General features: G+C 30.0%; 1 protein-coding gene across 1 annotated transcript in view; it reads right to left on the bottom strand.

The window, feature by feature from the left end:
* Positions 1 to 23,658, bottom strand: part of LOC142317606 (uncharacterized) — a 62,610-nt gene that overhangs the window by 18,168 nt on the left and 20,784 nt on the right. The window contains exons 8-13 of the mRNA XM_075354163.1: positions 19,547 to 19,666; positions 18,100 to 18,476; positions 17,188 to 17,353; positions 11,485 to 11,613; positions 7,446 to 7,669; positions 1,434 to 1,599 (exon numbers count right to left, since the gene is read on the bottom strand). Of these exons, the coding sequence (XP_075210278.1) occupies positions 1,434 to 1,599; positions 7,446 to 7,669; positions 11,485 to 11,613; positions 17,188 to 17,353; positions 18,100 to 18,476; positions 19,547 to 19,666 (1,182 nt within the window). The remainder of the gene's footprint in view (positions 1 to 1,433; positions 1,600 to 7,445; positions 7,670 to 11,484; positions 11,614 to 17,187; positions 17,354 to 18,099; positions 18,477 to 19,546; positions 19,667 to 23,658) is intronic.

Genomic DNA, 23,658 nt, shown 5'->3' with positions numbered 1-23,658 from the left:
CCTTATGAAGAATGTGTAACTTTAAAAAACTGTCTTTTATTGAACCCACTGAAGATAATGAAACTAGCTATTTTCTATGTATATTGTCAGTTTTCCTATGTAATATTGTTTTCCCTTTCATAACTTGAAGATATATTGAAAAAAAATTTTGTGATTTGCAAAGAAAGCCAACTTATATCAGCTAAAATAAACATTAGGATTATTTATAAGCATGACAACATATAGCTGTTATCACTTTCCTATAATGAAAAATTACTACTGAAAACTCATGCACTTATTCTATATGTGATAAAGCCAAGTGCTACCTTCCTCAATTCACCAAAATAAAACAACCAATGTGTTGAACATTATGTGTAATGGAAAATATTATATAACGATTGAATTCTCTTGTGGTTTCTACTTAGTACAGTATCATATTCTATGTAATAAATGCTACCAAAGTAGCAATAACATTAAATACATAAACAATAATAGTAGCAAAACCTGATAATTTTTTTGAACATTTTCTAGATCAACCTTCAGTGCTTCATACACTTCCAACTGCTTTCTTAGTAGTTCACACTCAGAGGAAAGATCTTGCAGTAATCCATCTTTCTTCTCAAGAGATGATACCTTGAATGAATAAACAATTACAAAGGGTTAGTGTTAATAATAATATACTCCATGAAAAGATAATAAATATGTGCATTCATTCATTTGTATGAATGTGCATATTCACTCTTAAAAACGAGTGTGTCATTGAGTATGCTGGTCAAGCAGATATTCTACGTGGTTTGAGAAGTTGAGCGAGAAAGTTTCATTTGCCCATTTAAATTCAATGACACATTTTTCAAACATATTCTAGAAACAACGCCACTCGCACTTAACATCAGATGAGGCAAAGATGAGAACAGCAGCACTACTGAAGATGTCATATATACAACTGAAAAGGTTTGTAATAAATTATTAATAGCACATATTTAACATTTAGTACAACCTGATATATAAAATATTTTTTTTAATAGATCTTTATTATACAAAAATTATTATGCACATGTTCTATGCCATTCATTGATAATATATTTTACTTCTTTATTAATTCTGCTGAATTAAAAATTTATGAAAAAATGTTGCTTCCATTTTCAATGTTAACTGAAACTACAGAGACGTCATCTAACTATTCATAAAATACTTTTACAGCTGTTCCTGTCATTTTGCGTCTTCTGTAATAATAGCTAAAACTATGCTATCATCAAGGGAACCAGATTAAAACTACGATAAAAATATTACCTTTATTACCCTTTCATATATCAGATAATTTTTTTTAATCATTGATAGTAATAGATACAAAAGAAACTGTACGGTGTTTAGTTGTTAATAAACCACAAAAACAAATACCAGTTAGATTGAAAAAGACAAAATTATTTCCAACATTGTTGGTAATCTAAACCTACCATTTCCTGGTTTAATGCAGCCAACCTCTTTTCAAAATCAATCTTATTTTCAATATTATCTTTTTTAAATTTGATTTCCAAATCTGCCCAATTTTTGGCAGCTTCATCAGAATCTACACAGAGTTTATGAAGATCTTGTTTCACAGCACTGTTTTCATACCTTAAACTGAATTATAAAAAATTATTCAATATAAAGTAAATTAAGAGTACAACATTGACATTAATGTAACATAAAAACCATTAACAATATTATAAACAATTTCAGTTTATTAATGAAGAAATACAGTTACCTTTACAGGATAATAGTAGTAAGTTACATTTTTAAACAATAATTTTAATTGTTTGCTCAACTATCATAAAATATTTCACAGTTTATATTACCTCAATGAATAATTGTAACATGTAGTATCACAGCATAAAGTTAATTTTTCAGCTTCCTACAATCAATTTTGTCTGTAAGGGTATAATTTATTTATTGTAACAGAAAGCATAACAAAATTACCTTCTTAATATTTCTACACAAACACAAGAATGAGAAATAGATTCAGAAGTAGTCTGTACGTACTACTGCACTGTATGTTAGGAAAGATTTTTTGTATTAAACAAATCAGGGAATTATTTCACCTAGTATTTACACAGCCTAGGGCTTTAAAAAAAAAAATTCAAGTGATCCTTTGCAGTCTAGAAATACTGCATTTCTTTTAAAGAGTTAAATTTTTATATCGAAATAACAATATAAATACAAAAGTAATTTAGTCTTCAGAAAGTTTAGTCAAATCAAAGATCATAAATTACAATTATTTTTCTAATAGAAATATATTTACCAGGTCAAAAATGAAATCCTTATAATTTGATAAAATTAACATTTTGTGTGAAACAATTATTACTTAGTAATTGCACAACATATGCAATTATTTATCCATAAATCTACACCTTATCTTTATTTTATCTGCACCATATATAATTCATCATATTATTTTTAGACTTACAAAGATTGTACCAACCTTTCACATCCAATTACCTTTAGTCATTTTTAAACTGGTTTCAATAATTTTTTATAATTTCTAATTGTATTGCTTTTTAATCTAATGAATTCATTTTTTTTAAACTTTAGTATATTTTATTATTTTTGATGCAGGGTACCCAAAACTTATATACATAACTTAATTTTAATCAAAGATATAATAAGAAATGTTCATGAATAATATTCATATTATAGTATTTACTTGCATATGATACACACATTTTTTCTTAAAAACATGAAATTTATAGGGGAGCATGATACACAGGGATTTCCAAGTAAGGGTGCAGTATCTAATGAATTACATATTTTGGATACTATGGATAGTAATATAAACAAATAAGAAGCGTGTATTCTAATTGTTTGATTTCACATCAGTCATTTAAAGTTGACATCAGTTATTGTAAGCTATATCATAATAGCCTGATTGTTCGAGGCTTGTTTTTTAAGTAAAGTTTTGAATTTGTCTCCTATATATGACATGCCCCTTGGGGGAGGCTGGAAACAAATACGGAGAGAATAAATTAACCCTTTGCAGACGGATACCCTTATATGGGCTACCTGTACCTACGCTGAGGGCAGAAACCCATATATGAGTCTGTGAATGTGACCGGCTATTTGTCTTCACGTAGTTACATATAAATTCCAAGAGATGGCAGATGTTCAATCATTTTGAGATGGAATTCCTGATACAATATGATTGGGATCCATTTTACTTCAGTTATCAGATGAGTTCAATGACTGTGCATATGTAACACAAGATGCGTGCATTACTTTTTTCATGTTTTTCACTCTTTTTTTAAATAATTTGTTTACAAACTGTTACTTCCAAAACTTCATTTTCAGCTTGCTTTGTTTGAATTCAAACAAAATTTTCAAAACAAAAATTCAGAAAGAAATGAATAAATATATATTATTATTATTATAAAACCATATTATATTATTCCCTGTCTAGGTGCACTACTTCAGAATTTCTATTATTATATTACTATCAATGTTGCTATTATTATTCATAATAATACATGTAAAGACCTCAATGTTTTCACATAAGCTTTGTCTTGCGAGATAAATAAACAATGTTCCATAACCAGATTAGTGGCAGAATTCAATAAAAACACAAGTTATATGTTGTTTTTATGCATGAATGTATGTTTTAAGTTACTTCATGATTTTGCATGAACTTTTTTTTTGAAAATGTCTTCTGCCCGTAACCATAAAACATTGCCACTCATGAGGGATTAAAAGATTTTGGAATAATGGAAATATTAAAATTAACAACATGGAATGTAAGGGTATTAGCTTTCAAGGAAGCTGAATTGTGTCACAGTCTGTCAGAAAATAAAATAAATATAGCAGTAGTAACAAACTAAAAAAGCCAAAAGTTAAAAGGGTAAATGACAGAATTATTGTTGTTGGATTTAAGATCGATTGAGGTTAGTCTTTGTGCGTTAGGTGTATATGCTCTGGAGGGTGGCAAGGAGGAAGAATCTGACATTTTCTATTGTTAGTTACAGAAACAAACTAGATCTATATGATAAAATAGATCATGTAGTAGTAATAGTTGGTTATCATAAATGCAAGAGTTGATAAACAACCTATAAAGAATGTGATTGGTACTTTCGGAGAGGAACATTTAAATAAGAATGGTATAAAATTGAAAGAATTTGCAAATGCTAACTTACTCAAAGCTACAAATACATTTTTGGGAAAAAAAAGAAATAAACAAACATACTTGGTCAGCAAGAGATCTTCGATCATTGATTGACTATGAGACTGTAAATAAACAGAAGATGGCTACAAGTGTACAGGATCCTCATTTATATAGAGGTGAAGGTATACGTAGTGATCATTATACGGTTATGTCCAGGATTGAGTTGTGGACTAAGTGGAGAAGGGCTCGATGGACAGTTGTAGGTAAGAGAAAGAAGTTTATAAAGTCTACTGCTCCAAAGAAATTATAAGTTTATAAAGCCTATTGCTTCCTATAAAGCTTATTGCCAGATGGACAGTTGTAGGGTAAGGGAAAAGAAGTTAATAAAACCTATTGCTCTGAGAAGAAAGTATTCGACATGTTTCAGATGAGGTTAACAGAATATGTAAACTCTATCCCCACAAGTGATGATAAAGAGAAGTGGAATAATATACAGAATCTTCTGGTGAAAGTAGTGGATGAAGTGCTAGGTAAGAAAGTAGTCAACAGGCGTAAAAAAGGTCTTAGAATATGGAATGAGATAAAACAAGCAATAGAAAGTAAAAAATTAGCCTATCGTCAGTATCTCCCTACACAAACAACAGAGGCTCTGGGTATTCATAAACAGAAATGAAATGTCACAAAAAGTATTATTCGTAGAATGCAAGATCAGTCATGGGATAGGTTTATTAGCAACACAGAAGATTATGTACATGACCACCAAACTGTTGTATACAAGATAATGAAATATTTTAATCAAGAGGAAAGGGAAGAAGTGAGATTGAATTTAATTACTAAAGCAACAGATACGATCATTATAAAGAGTTATGGTATGACCCAGAAGTTGAGACCAAGAAAAGCAGGAGAAATATTAGATCACTAATGATTGAAGGACTGGAAAAAGCTATCTTATCTGTGAAAAATCAAAAAGCAACTGGTTTGTTGGATGGCATAAACTCATAATTGATCAAATACTGTAGCGCATACTCAAGTTCAGATTGCTACATTTTTGAATATGTGTTTGAAAGACTGCATAATTCCAGATGAGTGAAGGAAGGCAAAGGTGATTTATCTCTTCAAAAAAGGTGACAGAACTATGAAATTAAATTAAAGAGGGATAAGCTTAATAAGTGCTGCCTACAAGATATATGGGAACATTATTAATGAGCGACTTCATCACTAGTTACCATTTGGATGCATAATTCCAGATGAGTGGAGGAAGGTAAATATGATTTGCCTTCATGAAGAATTTCTTGAGGTTGAAACAGGTGATTTGCCCATACCCTGATAAGAAGATATATGCCATGCACCATCCAATAGACGATGCTTATATAGCTCAGTTACTTCAATCAATAGTCAGCTTTAGCAACAATCCCACCTAGTGTGGCAAAACACAATTCTGCAGCTGAAATTCACAGGCAAATTTGTGATGTTTCTGGACCAAATATTATGAGCAACGCTCATTTCATTTTGAGGAGGACAAATGTTCATGATTAAGCGCAAAGTGGCTGATTTCACTAACTTATTTGATTAAAAAAGTTTGAAAAACTGGTGCTTCATTTTACAATTGTCTTTGAAGTTTATACGTATAACATCTTCATGCATAATGTGTCAAGATATTATAAATATAAAATACTTTAACCTTCAAATATATTTAAAGATCATAATACAAAATCATTGTAAATTTTAATAAATTTTCATTATGTAGCATACACATGTACAGAAAGTAATGGGCTCAGCACTTCTCTTCATTGTTATATATTTTACCTCACAGTAATGTTTTTATTTACACATTTTTTCTGCCATTAAATTGATTCTTTTTTATGTTGAATATTAACACATTTTAGTTAAGCTTTTGTCATTAGAAAACCTTTGGTGAGCAATATATATTTCAAATTGAAAATATGAGATTTAATTAAAAACAAATAATTCCATAAGACTATATTTTAATTAACGTTTTCATAGGAGTAGACCAGCTGTGTCCAACCTGCTGCCCAGTTGTTCCTTTTGTATGGCTCTTACAGAATTTACATAGGTAGTTTCTTTACGCATTAAAAAAATCAGTACTTATCAGATATCTGACAGTCACGTACAATAGTTTAAATCAATGTTTTAACCTAACCTAACCTACAATGATATTTTATGACTTTTTGGACATACGCAATGTTTCAGTACAACCCCAACCTCAATAAAGAACTGCACAGTGTTCTGTCCATACTTGGTAATTGCCAAATGTTCATTTTGTACAGTGTAAATTAGAAGCACAAAAGTCTGAACCGATCTAATTGAAGTGAAATACTAACTAGAATAAAAACAAGAAGAATTCAAACAATATCAGTTGAATGATAAGCGCTGCTGTCAATAGAGATAATTATCAAATTGTAATAATTGTTTTACTAATTTTAAAATATAATGACCTCAAGTAAATAATACAGAGTTAACATGTAAATTGATTACACTACCTACTGTTTGGAACGGAAAAATGCATGGCAGGCAGATAACCGATAAGAACCAAAATATCTAACAAAAATTATAATATATTTTATACAAGTAATTGAACATCTATGTATATTGGCTATGACTGCTTAATAACATAAGTTTTTTTAACTTATGACGCTTAAGAAGATTTAAGATGTTTTAAATAAAAATGAAAAAAAAAATAAGGTAAGATGCAAAATATAAATAAGTTTAGTTAGATGGGAATTTGATAATAAACACCATTATAAAAAATATATAAAAAAAATTTGATTTTTTGAAAAATAGTTTTATTACACTGAAAACTGTATAATAAAATAAGTTAATTTACTTATAACAGGCGGCCAGCCCTTTGTACCTCTCTATGCAGTGTGCGGCTCACCTTCCATACCTAGTATTTTATTGGCTTATTAACAATTTTGGGTTGGACATAGCTGGAGTAGATAAAAACCACCAGCATGCTGGTCAACCCAAAAATTCCTTTGTTATTATCAAAAATAACAAAGCAAAATGCATATTCAAAAAAAAAATAGAAATTAATTTGAAACTTACAAGGATTTTTTGCATAAACATTTTTAGTTTAAGATCAAAAATCTACGTTTTTGTACAACTAATAGCATCAAATTTAATATGCGGTAATTTATTTATTAACAGCAACAAAAACAATACGTACGATTCATTATCAAGAAGCAGTTGGGCATGTATTTCATTAAGAGATGCTAATTTAACTTTAATTTCATCACACTTTTTGTGGGATTCCAGAAGAACATTATACTCTTTGTCAATTGCAACAAGTTCCTCAATTCTTTTTTCATTTGATATTAACTTAGCATTTAAATTAGTAAATTCAGTTTCGTAATCAGCAATAGATTTCTCTAATTTTTCTATTTCATTACTGCTATCAGACAACTCAGTTTTAAAGGCTTCTATGTTTTGAGTTAACGTAGAATTTCTTTCACCAAGTTTAGATATAACATTCAGGTTTGAGGAATGTAAATTTTCTAACTCATGAATCTCTGCTTTTAAGCTCTCAGCGACTGTTTTTTCATGCTGTAACAAAATATAATATCTATTAACACATTCTCTAGGTTCGGCTTTAAAAATCAGTATGAAAATAGCTATTGAAATAACATAAGCAATTTATATAATTCACAAAGCATGGAGGAGAAACAAGTTCATTAAGATTGACATTTTGTAGTTTTTCTCAGCAACAGACTTGAATTCTTCTATATACTGCTAAGAATTATTTTTGTATACTTTATAGCATTTCATTTAGTAATTTTTTCCTGTGCAGACTGTTAATTACACCTATGTTCTGTTTAAAAATGTGAAGGATATGGGGCTACACCATATGTATCCCATATTAATGTCCCATAATAATATTTTAAATACACTTTAAAATATTTTTATTTCATTTTTAAAACTAATCTTGCATTCACTCATGTCCCAGAGAGAAAGATAAAATTTTTGAGGAGGTAATATACAAACATCAAGTGCACAAATTTAGTTACAAGTGCATTATAATACATACTTATAAGGGTGATTCAAAGAAACGGGAATTCAAAAAATTAAATAACGTTAATGAAAAATTTTTTTTAGAAAATGAATTTTATTTCATGCACTTGTACAAATTTTGCCATTTTAGGATACATACATTTTAGTTTATTTTTTAAAGATGACATCTTGCAGGTGACCTCCTCTTCTTATGTAAACACTCACGAAGTGTCTTCGTTAAATCGTTCATGGTTTGACGTAACATCTCAACTGGAATTTCCGCAATTGCTTCTCGGATCTTTGCCTTCAGTTTTTCCATTGTTTGCTTTTTTTCCAACACTTTGCTTTTAAGGTGACCCCACAAAAAGTAATCGCAAGCTGAGAGATCAGGCGATCTGGGAGGCCATCTAATGTCACATTTCGTGAAATGTCACATTTCGTGAAATGACACGTTGTCCAAACAATCGGCGTACAGCTGCCATCAATATTCATGCAGTATGTGACGTTGCTCTGTCTTGTTGAAACCAGGCTGTGTTAAGAATTGGTGGAAATCTCTTTGGTTGTTCCACAACAAAGGTTTCAAGCATGGCTATGTAACGAGCCGACGTCACTGTAATCGCAAGACCGTTGTCATCCTCAAAAAAATAAGGGCTTATAACACCATAAGATGACATAGCACACCACATGCGTCACTTTCTGGCTGTGCAATGGACACTGTTGTAGCTACGTATGATTTTCTTGTGCCCAGTATCTGAAATTTTGCTTGTTAACAAATCCACTGAGGTGGAAATGAGCTTCGTCTGACATCCACAGTTCGTGAACAAACTCTTCGTTATCATTAATCTTATGAAGCATTACATTACAGAATTGCGCTCGCACAACTGCATCGTTCGGTTTCAGTTCCTGGACGATCTAAGTCCTTTACTAACATTCTTCGAACACTTGAACTATGCAATTGTAAAGATGCTGAGAGATGACGGATTGACCGATGTGGACTTCGTGTGACAGCATCTCGTAAAGCTTGAACATTCTGTGGTGTACGGACGGTTCGCTCACGGCCTGGAGGTTTCTTTTTCATTGCCGAACCAGTTTGCTCAAAATTAGATATCCATGTTTTAATTGCATGTGCTGATGGAACATGGTCGTGCCGTCCCAGATTAAAATGACGGCAAAATTCTCTACGCGCTCCCTCCACACTGTCATTGTTTTTGTAAAACGCTTTGATAGCAAATGCACGTTGCGCACCACTCCAAGGATCCATGACAACCAAATGGCAGATTAGGTTAGAGAGGCTGGCGCCACTTATCAAGTGGTACCAATCGCCCACGGCTATCAACACAACTTTCAAAATTTCCCGTTTCTTTGAATCACCCTGTACAAAGAAAAGTCATTGATAAAAATACTGTTTAATAAATAGAAATTGTCTAGAAAGCATTACAGTGATCTTCAGGCCCTCAATTTTTGCAAAATATGCTGCTGTTTTGAAAGTCTTTTTTAGGAAGAGGATGTAAACGGTGATTCTCATTTACAAATATTAGAAGTATGTCAATACCAAGAAAAATGTATAATGGAATGTAACTGGAAGAATGTAAATAGATCTAACTCACTGTTCTCTTCAAGGGTGTGATTTCCTAAATGAAAAATTTTCAGGCTGCTGAATTTTCCATGGTTCACAAGCACTGCCAGTTTCACTGCAAAGACCACCACGAAGCTCAGACCTTACCACACCTGACAACTCATTGTGGGGAATATCAAGGCCTATGTATTTCAATGAGAACAAATGAAGAATTGTGTTAAGTGTAGAGTAAGCCTTTAGAACTATAACTTCGCAATATGTCAAGGAGGATGTGGAGAAACATTTGTATCTGTGCATTCAGCACAGTATTTCACAGACAAATCCACTGGATAAAAAATTCATAAGTAAAAAGTATAAAAATATTCAAAATAGTCCAGAACACACATTTTTTTAGGAGTACGAGGACTTTTCAGACATACTATTTAAAATTTACATGTAGTTGTTTTTATAGATGTCCTGTTTCTATGAGGATTTCTTGCATTATGGGTCAAAGACTTATAACTATGAAGCATTAGGAATGTTCCATGTTTTCATACATTTACATAATATTTTATGTATCACTTGTTTTAAAAATCACATATGAATTATTCTCTTTTTAGATTAGTTCTTACACAATTCAAGTTGCATAATACAAAATTTCAAATATTTTATTCTTTGTAAACATTTTCCTTCTGTTTATTCTGTTTTGTGATGTTTCAGTTTAACAAAATAAAAATAGGTTTATAACAGTTTGCTTTTAAGCTTATTTAGATTAACATTTCAAAAAAATTAATTAGCCAATAAAAGATAATAAGTATATACTTCTAACAATCACAGATTCCGTGGTCATGAGCTACAAAATAATGCCAAGAACATCAGTAACAACATCAATCATAAATAGGAACTGTTTCACCAAATGAAGCTTTGTAAAATGGTATTATTCTTTATTTCACATCATTCAATTACCATGTTTACTTATTGTGATGTTGCAGAACACTATTAGGTTGTATGTGATCACATAATATATATTATTTTTCTATTTACTTTAATGTAATATAGTATAAATAAAATAAAAATAAAACTTCTATTGTAAGAAAATCAGTATATAAAAGTATATGAGAAGATAAATAAGATTTGCTGATAGCATTGTTCTTTTAGAAGAAAATAAAAATGTGTTAAAACAAATCAGATCAAGTAGGTGATAAAATTCATAAAGATGAGGCCTTAAGGCAAGAAAGAAAATTTTTGGCAGAACCTTGCAGACATCCAGTTTGTTTTGAGATTATTTTTCATGACATCAATGTTATGTTAATTTGATCTATAAATGTTAAAAAGTTCAGAGGAAGACAAACATTGGAATATATAAAACTGAGAATATGTGAGGGTAAAGAATTAGCACAGATCAGAAAGGAATAGAAAATAGTATCAAATCAGTCAATATAATCAATTGATAAAAGAATTAAAATTGGTCCTATCTGTTTTTGCCCAAAGTCCATGTTTTTGCAAATATGTACACTTACAGATATGAAAAAAGAAATAAGTATGTTCACTTCATTAAAAGAAAAGAGAAATCTTGTAAACAATGTTATTTTTTTATTTGGCCAGCAAAAAATTTACTGTGACTGTGCTACATTGAAAAATACTAAACTACTAACAAAATTTCATTAAGCACTAGTACAGTGACAGAAAGCAGGTAAAAGCACACTAGGAAGATGTTCCCAAAAAGTGGATTTACTATAGATAAAATAATGTCAGGTGACAAATTTGTATTAATTAAATTAACAATATAGAAATATTATAGCAATAATGGTGAAACCTGATAACTTTGTTGAGCACTTTCTAAATCTGCTTGCAGTGTCTCAGATATTTCCAATTGCTTTCTCAGTAATTCACATTCAGAGGAAAGATCCTGAAGTAATGCATCTTTCTTTTCAAGAGATGATATCTGTAATCAATACATGATCATGAACTGTCATATTATTAATGTAGTGTAATTTGTCAGAAGGTATATTGATATATATTTACACATTTGTCAGTATATATATTGTAATAAGTTTTCACACATATAAAAATGCCTAAATTTATCTTTAACTTAAAATTAGATTATATAGTGATTATCTCTAAATGTGAAAGAAGAAACATCCAAAAACACTAATATTTCTTAATAAATTGAGATATATCTTTGATTTAACAATTTTAATTTTTTTTTTCTATAACACTAACTACATGCAATCAACTGCTAAGTATTATTTTTAACCATTACTTTCAAAGAAGTATATTAGGCTCACTGTGAAGAAAAATTTGGAATAAATGCATACTTATAAAACCACAGATTTTGTGGTAACAAAGCCAAAACCTTCATTATTTACATTTATATATATTTTACTGAAATTAATCTTTTTAAGATTCATATTATTCCTTTGTACTCTTAAACAATATTTAAATTCCATTAAATAAACCACCTGGTACAGAATACTGAGAGACATTTCTTACCTTAATTTTTCATTAAAGTACTTTCACAGGATCCTGCCATCCTCAATCATAATTGAAATACTATATGTTAAATAAAAAATACTAAAATAATAAAAATGGTTATTAATTTATTGCATGACTGCTGCTATCTGTTGCTGTTTTTATATAGGTTGTCTCCCTTAAACATTGTGTGATGATTTATGAAATAAATATTTTTCTAATAAATTTAATTTTTTGTCATCTTTATTAATTTCTAATATTTATATTGTTTATAAGATGGTCTGCCATATTAGATAAACCTAATTATTATTCTTAAGGATTTATTTTGTTTTTCCTAGTAAAATGCAATCACAATAATTACATTTAATTTAATAATTCCACACAGATCAAATAAATAAATCATATAAATAAATTTTTATCTTCTTGGTTAATTTATTTTTATTGAATGGTCTATAGGTATGCTAGGAATACATGTTATTGAAGTCCTAAATAACCATTCTAGTGTTTTTACTTACAATTAGGCTATTTAATTTATTTACTAAATTATTACCATTTTTACTGAATGTATTGAGGTAAATTCATTTTATTCCTAAGAATTGTATCTATTAGATTATTATTAAAAATAAAGTTCAAAAATTTATTACTTTTGTTAATATCCCAATTTTCTTGAGAATGTATTAAATTAGGTTTAAATCTATTTTAATTTTTATTAATATTAACATATTGTTTCTGATTAAAAAATTCTGCATCATAAGATCAATTATTATTATAATTTGATTTGTATAAATACTTTTTGTACCTTAATCTAACTTTCATGATAAAATTATAGTAAAATGGTATTACATACTAGCTGGTTTACATTACAAAATTTAAAATATAATTTAACAGTATACAGGAATAATGTAAATCTTAAAAAGCTTATTTCAATAAAATGATATAAATATATTCATTAATGTAATGACCACTGTGTTAATAAAAATTATGAAATATAAACACCACCATAATGCTGTATAGAATTTACATATATTCATTCAAAATAAATTTCAAAATTTTTAAAACATAAAACAAATTTAGACAAATTAACAAATTAAAATATGAATTTTAATGTAATTATGTAATTTATGGAATGTAATGTAATTATTATATACAAACTGAAAATACAGGACATTTATTTTACAATACCATTATTTTTAACTTATCTAATTACTATGTTTTGGAAGTTCACACACACGCGCGCGTGCGCCTATTACCAAAAACATATTGGCCTGTGTTCAAACGTAGACAAACATCATTACTTGTAACAGTGGGCCTAGAAGCCTAGACTTTCATATAAGTGAGCATTGCAAAATTTTAAATTATTGTAATTTTGGTATTCACAAAATCTAACATTAATCTTTTCTTTTTTTTTTTTTTTTTTTTTTGTCTTCAGTCATTTGACTGGTTTGATGCAGCTCTCCAAGATTCCCTATCTAGTGCTAGCCGTTTCATTTCAGTATACCCTCTACATCCTACATCCCCAACAATTTGTTTTACATACTCCAAACGTGGCCTGCCTACACAATTTTTCCCTTCTACCTGTCCTTCCAATATTAAAGTGACTATTCCAGGATGCCTTAGTATGTGGCCTATAAGTCTGTCTCTTCTTTTAACTATATTTTTCCAAATGCTTCTTTCTTCATCTATTTGCCGCAATACCTCTTCATTTGTCACTTTATCCACCCATCTGATTTTTAACATTCTCCTATAGCACCACATTTCAAAAGCTTCTAATCTTTTCTTCTCAGATACTCCGATTGTCCAAGTTTCACTTCCATATAAAGCGACACTCCAAACATACACTTTCAAAATTCTTTTCCTGACATTTAAATTAATTTTTGATGTAAACAAATTATATTTCTTACTGAAGGCTCGTTTAGCTTGTGCTATTCGGCATTTTATATCGCTCCTGCTTCGTCCATCCATCTTTAGTAATTCTACTTCCCAAATAACAATATTCTTCTACCTCCATAATCTTTTCTCCTCCTATTTTCACATTCAGTGGTCCATCTTTGTTATTTCTACTACATTTCATTACTTTTGTTTTGTTCTTGTTTATTTTCATGCGATAGTTTTTGCGTAGGACTTCATCTATGCCGTTCATTGTTTCTTCTAAATCCTTTTTACTCTCTGCTAGAATTACTATATCATCAGCAAATCGTAGCATCTTTATCTTTTCACCTTGTACTGTTACTCCGAATCTAAATTGTTCTTTAACATCATTAACTGCTAGTTCCGTAAAGATTAAAAAGTAACTGAGACAGGGAACATCCTTGTCGGACTCCCTTTCTTATTACGGCTTCTTTCTTATGTTCTTCAATTGTTACTGTTGCTGTTTGGTTCCTGTACATGTTAGCAATTGTTCTTCTATCTCTGTTTTTGAACCCTAATTTTTTTTTAAATGCTGAATATTTTATTCCAGTCTACGTTATCGAATGCCTTTTCTAGGTCTATAAACGCCAAGTATGTTGGTTTGTTTTTCTTTAATCTTCCTTCTACTATTAATACTACTATTAATCAGTGGAGTTTAATTAATATCAAATAAAGCTACACTGCAAACATATACTTTAAAAATGTTTTCCTGATGTTTACATTAACTTTTGTTGTAAGTAAATTATATTTCTGACTGAAAACTTGTTTTGACTGTGCTATTTAGCATTTTATATTGCTCCTGCTTCATCCATCTTTCATAATTCTACTTCCCAAATAACAGAATTTCTTCTACCTTCATAGTCTTTTCTCTTCCTATTTTTATACTGAGTGGTCCAACTCAATTACTTTACTACTTACTTACTACATTTAATTACTTCCATTTTCTTCTTGTTTATTTACATGCAGTAGTTCTTGCATAGGACTTCATCTATGCCATATTTGTGCTTAGTATTTCTCCTACCATACCACATTTGGTCACCCTAAAACTCAAGACCAAATGTCTGTGCCACAACAGCAATTGAGCCTCGAACAGTTTTAAAGACCAGTATCCTAAATAGCTCCTAGAGCTTACCTAACAGCATGAGCAGACAAAGCACGGTGCCATATACCACAGGTTTACACATCCCAAAAGGCATAGAATGCCTTTTCTAGGTCTATAAATGCTCTGTATGTTGGTTTGTTTTTCTTTAATCTTCCTTCTACTAATAATCTGGGCGCTAAAATTGCTTCCCTTGTCCCTGTACTTTTCCTGAATCCAAATTGATCTTCTAACGCTATTTTCCACTTTCCTCTAATTCTCCTACATAGAATTCTAGTCAAGATTTTTGATGTGCGAGTAGTTAAGCTAATTGTTCTGTATTCTTCAGATTTAACTGCTCCTGCTTTCTTTGGTTCTCTTTATTCTGCGAAGTTCACTTCCACTGATTTAAGAATTTCCTTTTTAACATTCTCCCATTCTATATTTTCTACCTTATCGTTTTTACTCAAAATCTTGCGATCTCCTCCTCAAAAATCTTTCTTACTCTTCCTCAAGCTTCTCTAAATTGTACAGATTCATCTGACACCTTTTCTTCAGGTTTTTAAACACCAATCTACAATTCATTATCACTATCAATGTCTGCTCCTGGATGTGCTTTGCAGTGGAGGAGTTGATTTCTAAATCTTTGTTTAACCATGATATAATCTATCTGTTACCTTGCAGTATTGCCTGGCTTCTTCCAAGTGTATATTCTTCTATTATGATTTTTAAACTGGATGTTGGTGATTACTAAATTATACTGCGTGCTAAACTCACTAGTCTTTCCCTCTTTCATTCCTTTTGCCCAGCCCGTACTCGCCCACAATATTTCCTTCCTTGCATTTTCTGATGCTTGCATTCCAATCTCAAACTATTATTAAATTTTCATCCCCTTTTATAGGTTTACTTGCTTTGTCAATTTCTTTGTATACACACTCTACCCTCATCTTTGTATACACACTCTACCCTCATTAACAATCTTACACGATTCTAACGCTAAGCTTTTTGAAATACTCTATTCTCTTCCTTATCTTCTTGTTCATTACAAAATGTACTTCTGCCTGCCCTTTATTTAATTCTAAAATCACCTGACCAAAAGTCAGGTGGATTTTAGTTCCTCTTCCCACCAAACCTCACTAATTCCTACCTACATCTACATTTAACCTACCCATTTCCCTCTTTAAATTTTTTACCTTCAAATCTTTTTTTAGAATTAACATCCCATACTCAGACTTGTAGAATGTTTTAATTTTTTTATTTTCTGGTGACTCATTCCTTAGTAGTCCCCACCCAGATATCCAAACAGGGTACTAGTTTATCTCTGGAATATTTTACCAAGTAAGGCGCCTCCTTCTTTGTTACATGAAAATGCAGAGAGCTACATTTTGTTGGAAAAAAACAACCAAAGTTTTTCATTGCTTTCAGCTGCACAGTACTCAGAAGATTGAGTGATATTTATATGGCTGTTTAAGTCCTCCTGACCTACGCCCTTTACCACTACTGAAAGAACTGCTGCCCTCTTTCAGGAATCATTCCTTAGTCTGGTTCTCAACAGATACCTCTCCGATACGGTTGCAACTTCGGCCCAGTTACTCTATCACTGAGCACTCAAGCCCCCTCACCATCAGCAAGGTCTCATGATTCATAGAGGGAGTTATCACAATATAAATCCATATAAAGATGTCAAAAAATATTTTTGTTAGATTCATTTTTTTATGTTAAACCATGCCCTGGTAAGCTGTTATTTGAAAATATACTATTCTTTTCTACAGGAATATTTTTGTTAAAACTCCGCTTATCAACCGACAAATTATTCAATTAATATCATTATATGAATCTTTATGTAAGATTTTGCAGAAATAAAAATAGTTTATTGCTGCAAAAAGTAGTTTGCAAGATTGCTGCAAAATTAAACACTTTTACATTTAAACAAACTTCATTTAAAAATATAAAAAAATTTACAAAAGGAAAAACTTGAAAAAATAAAATATTGTTTATTAATGAAATCATACAAACAAAGGAAATTATAACAAATAATATTGGCAGTGCATTTAAACTTACCATATCTTGTTTTAATACAGCCAACTTGTTTTCAAAGTCAATCTTAATTTCATAGTTCTTATTTTTAAGTTCCTTTTCTAAATTTTCCCAATTTTTCACAGCTTTATCAGACTCTACATGTAGTCTATGTTGATCTTCCTTTAGAGCATCATTCTCGTTTCTCAAACTGAGTTACATGAAACAAAGTCAAATTTAAATCACAGATAGACAGTGATATGATGAGGATGGTGGCGATTATTAGGTATAAAGTAAATAGACCATCTAAATGTTTTTACTTTTAGTCTTTTTATGGTTATTAAAACCAGTTTATTATTAGAAGGGGTTGCATAACAATCTTTTTTCAGATGATTATCTAGCTATTTTTTGAAAACGACTAGTTGTCTTAATAGATATTGTTTATTAAATTTATTAAAGCAAATAATTTTCATGTGTTTTGAATTCTTTTGATGAATATTTGTAACAAATTTAAATTGTACCTGAATTAAATTTAGTAACTTGAAACTAATGCTCAAATTTTATACTTTTTATCAGTGCGTAGAACATCCTGTTATCTCTGTAAAAGAGCTAAAGGCAGTACAAAAAACAATTTATAAGAGACACAATAAAAAACATAATTTATAAGAGGCACAATCCTCTACCCCCAGCCGTGGGAGATACAAAGATGAGTAAACAGTCAAAAATTGTGAGAAATTATTTTAATCATTAAACAAATGTACAATTTCTAAGGAAGTGGAAATGGCGGTTCAAGTAAATGATTTCAGTACAGAAAGAGATCATTTTCTTGAAAGGAAAGGAGGATACCTTAGAAACATTTTAATAATTATCTTAAACTGACAAGGCTCATTAAAAAAATTTAGAGATAATATAATATTAATGATAATATTAATAATAATAAATAATAAAAATACATACAATTCATTGTGCACTAGTAGCTGTGTGTGTATTTCATTAAGAGATTCTAATTTAACTTTAACTTTATCACACTTTTTATGGGATTCTAAAAGATCAATATACTCTTCATCAATTACAATAAGTTCCTCAATTCGTTTTTCTTTTGATTGTATTATTTCATTTAAATTAGTCAATTGGTTTTTATAATTGACAACTTTTTTTTCTAATTCTTTTACTTTTTTGTTACTATCACACAGCTCCGATTTAAAAGCTTCTATGTTTTGAATTAGGTGAGAATTTTTTTCATGAAGTTCAGATATAACATTTTGATTTGACGTTTGTATATTTTTTAACTCATGAATTTCTGTTCTTAAACTTTCCACAAGTGTTTTTTCTTGCTGTAACAAAAAAAAAAAAGATATCTTTTATAACACTACTTTCAATTGTAAAAGTTAAAGAAAAGTCCTTCACAAGACCTTCTTGTTCAAGATTTCAAACAAGTACGCCACAAGTATCATTACTGGTCTATAAAAAAATTAATGTATTACAAAATAACACATTGTATAACAAGGTTCTTGTTTAAACAGCAATAATAAGATATTATAACTCCTAATATTGATAAGAAATGAACAAATATGTAAGTATTTCCAACAAATTCTTCTTTTTTTATATCATTCTCATGAATTATTTCCTGTTCTGTATTCCAAAAATAACTTCTCTAATTAATATTCTAAGCAAGGCATTCACTGAAGATGCTAATATTAAACATTCCAAACTGAGCAACAACACTCATTATTCTTAATATTGATTAACGAGTAGTAGATGACTTACGACTAGTGAAGTTTTCTTCAGATTTTTTTTGCAATTTATTCTACAAAATAAGTGTGGTTTTCATCCATTACCTTTAAATTGATTCTATTCCATTTCAAATTTATAAATTAGCAATTTTTTTATTTTATTTTTCATTAAAAATTAACCTAACTAAATTTTGATTCAAATATACTTGAACTTGATTCAAACATAAGTTGAACTTGATATATAGAACTGTTAATATAGCTTAGGCTCCTTTTTAGTTAGTGGTATGATTTAGAAGATTCAGAATGGCCCTTGAAATATAAATCTTATTTTAAGCCTGTAGAAAAAGTGTGTACAGATGAAAAGATTGTTGTTCCCAAGTTGTATTCTTCATCTTACAAACATGAGTATAGACAGCAGTTTGAGAGCAGCTGGAGACCAGTCCTTTTGTGTAATTTTCTAAAAATATAATATTACAGTTTCATTGGAGATATTAGATTGGATGAGTTAGAGAATAAAAGAGATATCAGAATGAATGAGAGATCAGTTTTTACGCTTTACACATTCAGTTTATTAAAAGCTAACAAGCTTGTTAATTAATCTATTTAAATTCTTTTAAAAATTGTAAATTAAATTGGTACATCTTAAAGAATTATAATAAAAATAACAAAACCTGATAATTTTGTTGAACACTTTCTAGATTTGCTTCGAATAATTTCAATTGTTTCTTCTGGAACTCACACTCAGAGAAAAGACTTTGCAGTAATCCATCTTTCATTTCAAGAGATGAAACCTTGAATCAAAAAATAATCAAACTAATATACGTATAATTAATTTGTATAAAAATACCAGTAATATTCATGTACAACTAGCATATAGCTTATAGCCAACACTTTTGCCTTCTGGGGATATCACAACGAATAAAAGTAGACAATAAATAAGCAATATGCTCAAGATAAATATCCTTAAAAATTCTAGATTAATTTCAGATTAATTAAATATAATTTTCTAAAAACCACAACACTTTAGTTTGCTTTACAGTCATCTTCAATCACTGTGCTACTGTTGTTACCTTCATGTCAGCTAATGTATTTCTTTAGTCATAAAGATGCATTTAGTATATGGTTGAAACAAAACTGAGAATATGGTTGTGCAGCCCAATATGTGGTCACATGTAAGACCAAACTTAGGGAACATGCAGATAAGCTATACTACTCCTTGCCTGTAGGCTGCTACTCCTTGTGTGAAAACAATGGACCAGTTTCTGAAATCATGGTCATTTATTACACCCCAGGGATGGGGAAGTAGCATCAAAACATTCACTGTCAGCTAACTTAATTACAAACACGTAAGGTATGATGTTTGGAATCATGGCCCTCTGACACCTAAGGGCAGATGGGCAGGTAGGCAGGCAGGAAATTTGAATTACCAAAACAATTACAAATTACAAATGTTGACTCAACCTTATTTGATTGCTCATTGATAAAAATCAGTTTTTCTTTGTATAGTTTTTCTTTGAAGAGTCTATAGAAAAGTACGGGGGTTTGTTATGCTATAAGCCTATATTGAACTCCAGAACTCTCAACATCAAGCCCCAGTAGTGGGGAGGGCTAATTCATACAACTCCAGGTGGGTATGCTGAAAGTGTTCTGACTGTTCGGTAATTGGCAGTGCTGAACAACACTATGTATTATATGATTCAACAACTCACATATGTGGGCAGTATGAGGATAGCCTGTCACAAGTGGTAGCTAATTTTTTTTTTTGAAGGGACAAAAACACCTTTGCGTTATCACCCAAAATAAAAATATAATAAAAAACAAACAACTAAGATTACACAGCTAAATTATCACTGTGTAACTTATCACAACTAAACTTTCAGAACTTCTGAGACCTTGTAGAACCTTTTAGAACAATCTGTACAGCACTGCCTATCTGAAATTTGTTTATTTTTTATAAAATAACTAAGCTTATAGACATAGAAATACAAATTGTAAACAATCAGAAAGTTCTTTCTTAAAAAATTTACAAAATTCATTTACGTTTTAAGCAGAATATCATCCTATAATTTTGGAGCAGAATTACTCAATATGCGTACCAGCTGTTAAACCCTGAAATTCAGTCCCATAAATCAAACAACGGAACACAATCTCATAACTCAACTATATCAGGACTGACTTTTAGAGATGATTGGAACTTACACACTAACACATAAATATGGATTTTAGGTCTGTACATCAAGTTTAGAACAATTACACATTTTCTTAGAATTATGTTGGTTATAACTAATCATTAAAGATAGGTAACTACTGATTTTATATTTAAGCTAAATTAAAAAATAAAATTTTTAAGATTGTTGGCAACAAAAAATAAATAATTCAACCAGTGTTTGTAAAGCTGAGAAAGACTACTAACACAGTATAACTACTGTCATCCTAGCATCAACTGAAAATACAACAGCAAAAATAGTTGAAGTTACTTTACTGTTTTTCAATTTGGGAAGTTCAAAAACATATTTAATAAAGAATAGGTTCAAAATTGAGCCTGTGAACCCGTTTAAAAACAAAGCCTGTCAAAATGGAATTTTTTATTTCATAATATTTATATCAGACAGTTGTTTCATTCTCTATAATGAGGATTAGTTACAAAGGTAAACTATACAATATGTTAGCAAAATTATATAGGACATTCTGACAGCATGCTCTAGACCAATGTTTCTTAATCTGGGAGTCGCAACAACACAGGGGTCACAGAGGTAAGACATGGTGAAAGGAATTAATATTTTCAATGCTTCTGTGACTAACTTTCCATACTCATTTTGACAACCAAGCCAAAAGTTATCTAAATCTTCAGATATGAATTGTAATTGTATTGGCAGATATTTCATTGAGCTGGATGTGGATCTCTACTGGTAACTTAGTAATTGCAACAATGTTTTCACTAAATGGATTTGTTACTCCCATCTCTTCAAGAAATCATTTTTATCTTCCAGGAAGTGAATTTTTAGCTCACACAAATATATCTTTAAACTGTGATAAATAATAGCATCTTCCGCATCCAAATATTCTCAATATAATCAGAAGTAAGTGAAATTCTTTGCTTTGAAGGCAAATAATCCAGATGTCAAGCTTCTTAATGAAAGCATGAACATTGTCTTCATTACATCCTTATAAGTTAACATAAATGTGAAAATATATCAACTAAGCAATATATACTCATTATCCTGTAAAAACATTGAGAATGGCGTTTGTTTATCCTGGAAAAATATTAATTCATCTCACAATTCCAATAACCAGGTTAACACTTTCCTTGTTAACCATCTGACTTTTGTATGGAAAAGCTTTTCTTTTTGCCCATTTTATACTATTAGCAAATTAATCGTTTTTACAGCTTTAAAAATAATTTGAGATTTTCTAGCATATTTTTCACAGCAAGAGTCTGTGAAGGAAGTAGTGCGTCCATTCGGCCCTTGGTATAAGACAATCTTTTAATTTTTTTCAAAACCCTACCTGTTCTTTCTTGTTTACACCTTTGCACAGTCACTACATACTGAAATATATTTTTGTCTAATCTATGTTATAGTTTTTAGTAGCTTCATAAAAAAGATTAAAATGATATTACCCTTGTTCCATTATATGTATTGATTAACAAAACATTTTATTTCATTTATCTGTACCTATCGCATTCATAACTCACAAAACAAGAATTGAGAAATTTTTTGATTCATCAAATTGAATACTAAAAACTTCACTTGAACTCACTTGTTGAAATATGTTGCAAATACCCGACAGCCATTTCATCATAAATTCACCTTGATACTGTCATTAGATATAATATATATCAATACATACCAATTCAAGCAAACAATATTAAGATTTCTGTGATTGTATGGGGTTTGAACATCTCAACATGAGATAAGATGCTTCAAGGGTATTTTTATCAGTATGACTTGATTTACAAATATAACCATTTTGATTTCTCAAAGTACGTAGTTTTCTTTTGTAAGGTTGCTTTTATGATCCGGATGTTTAGTTTCCAATGTCGAATTAATTTTGATGGCTTCGTGTTTTCATCGGAGAGAACTTGAAAGCAAACAACACACTGTGGCTTTTCAACCAATTAGGTAAAACCATAATTTAAATAACTATACAATCTTGTTAATTTACCTATCAATTCACTGGATGTATCTGGGCTTACTGCATTTTTTCACAAATTTATCCATTTTGCAAAAGAATCTAACTGAAAACATAAAACTGAAACCTCTATTTTTTTTTCAATGAAACTAAGCATTTAGTTTAATAATGGTAAATTGCTGAAATACACTCTAAACTGTTGTAAATATTTCTTAAGATAGAGAGATAAATAATGTTAGGTTAAAATTATTTTCAATCATTTTTTTCATCTTTGGAAAGTGTACAAGAGAATTTTTCGACAAATTATTTATCCAAAACTGTACTTTGGCTATGAATGTTTTTATAGAGCTAATAATTTCAGCTAAATATTTTATTTTTTACCTGGAGATACAGGTTTAACTGTTAAATAAGTCGATCAACCATTGCAGCAGCTTATCTAATTGTCGAAAAATTTGTTTTTTTTTTTTAAATAAAAAATTTCTTTAACTCTTCCAAAACATAAAAAAATTCAAGTGCTTTGCCTTTATTTAACTATCTTATATCTATATGGAAGATAAGGCCAGCTTGGGAAAATCATCCTTTTCAAAAGGGCTTTAAACAATCTGTGTGACAATGGATTTGCTCAAATTTTGCTTATTTTAACAACATTCAT

The sequence above is a fragment of the Lycorma delicatula genome, chromosome 1, assembly GCF_047948215.1.
Source record: "Lycorma delicatula isolate Av1 chromosome 1, ASM4794821v1, whole genome shotgun sequence".
Taxonomy (NCBI): Eukaryota; Metazoa; Arthropoda; class Insecta; order Hemiptera; family Fulgoridae; genus Lycorma; species Lycorma delicatula.
This window is presented reverse-complemented; position numbering and strand designations above follow the sequence as displayed.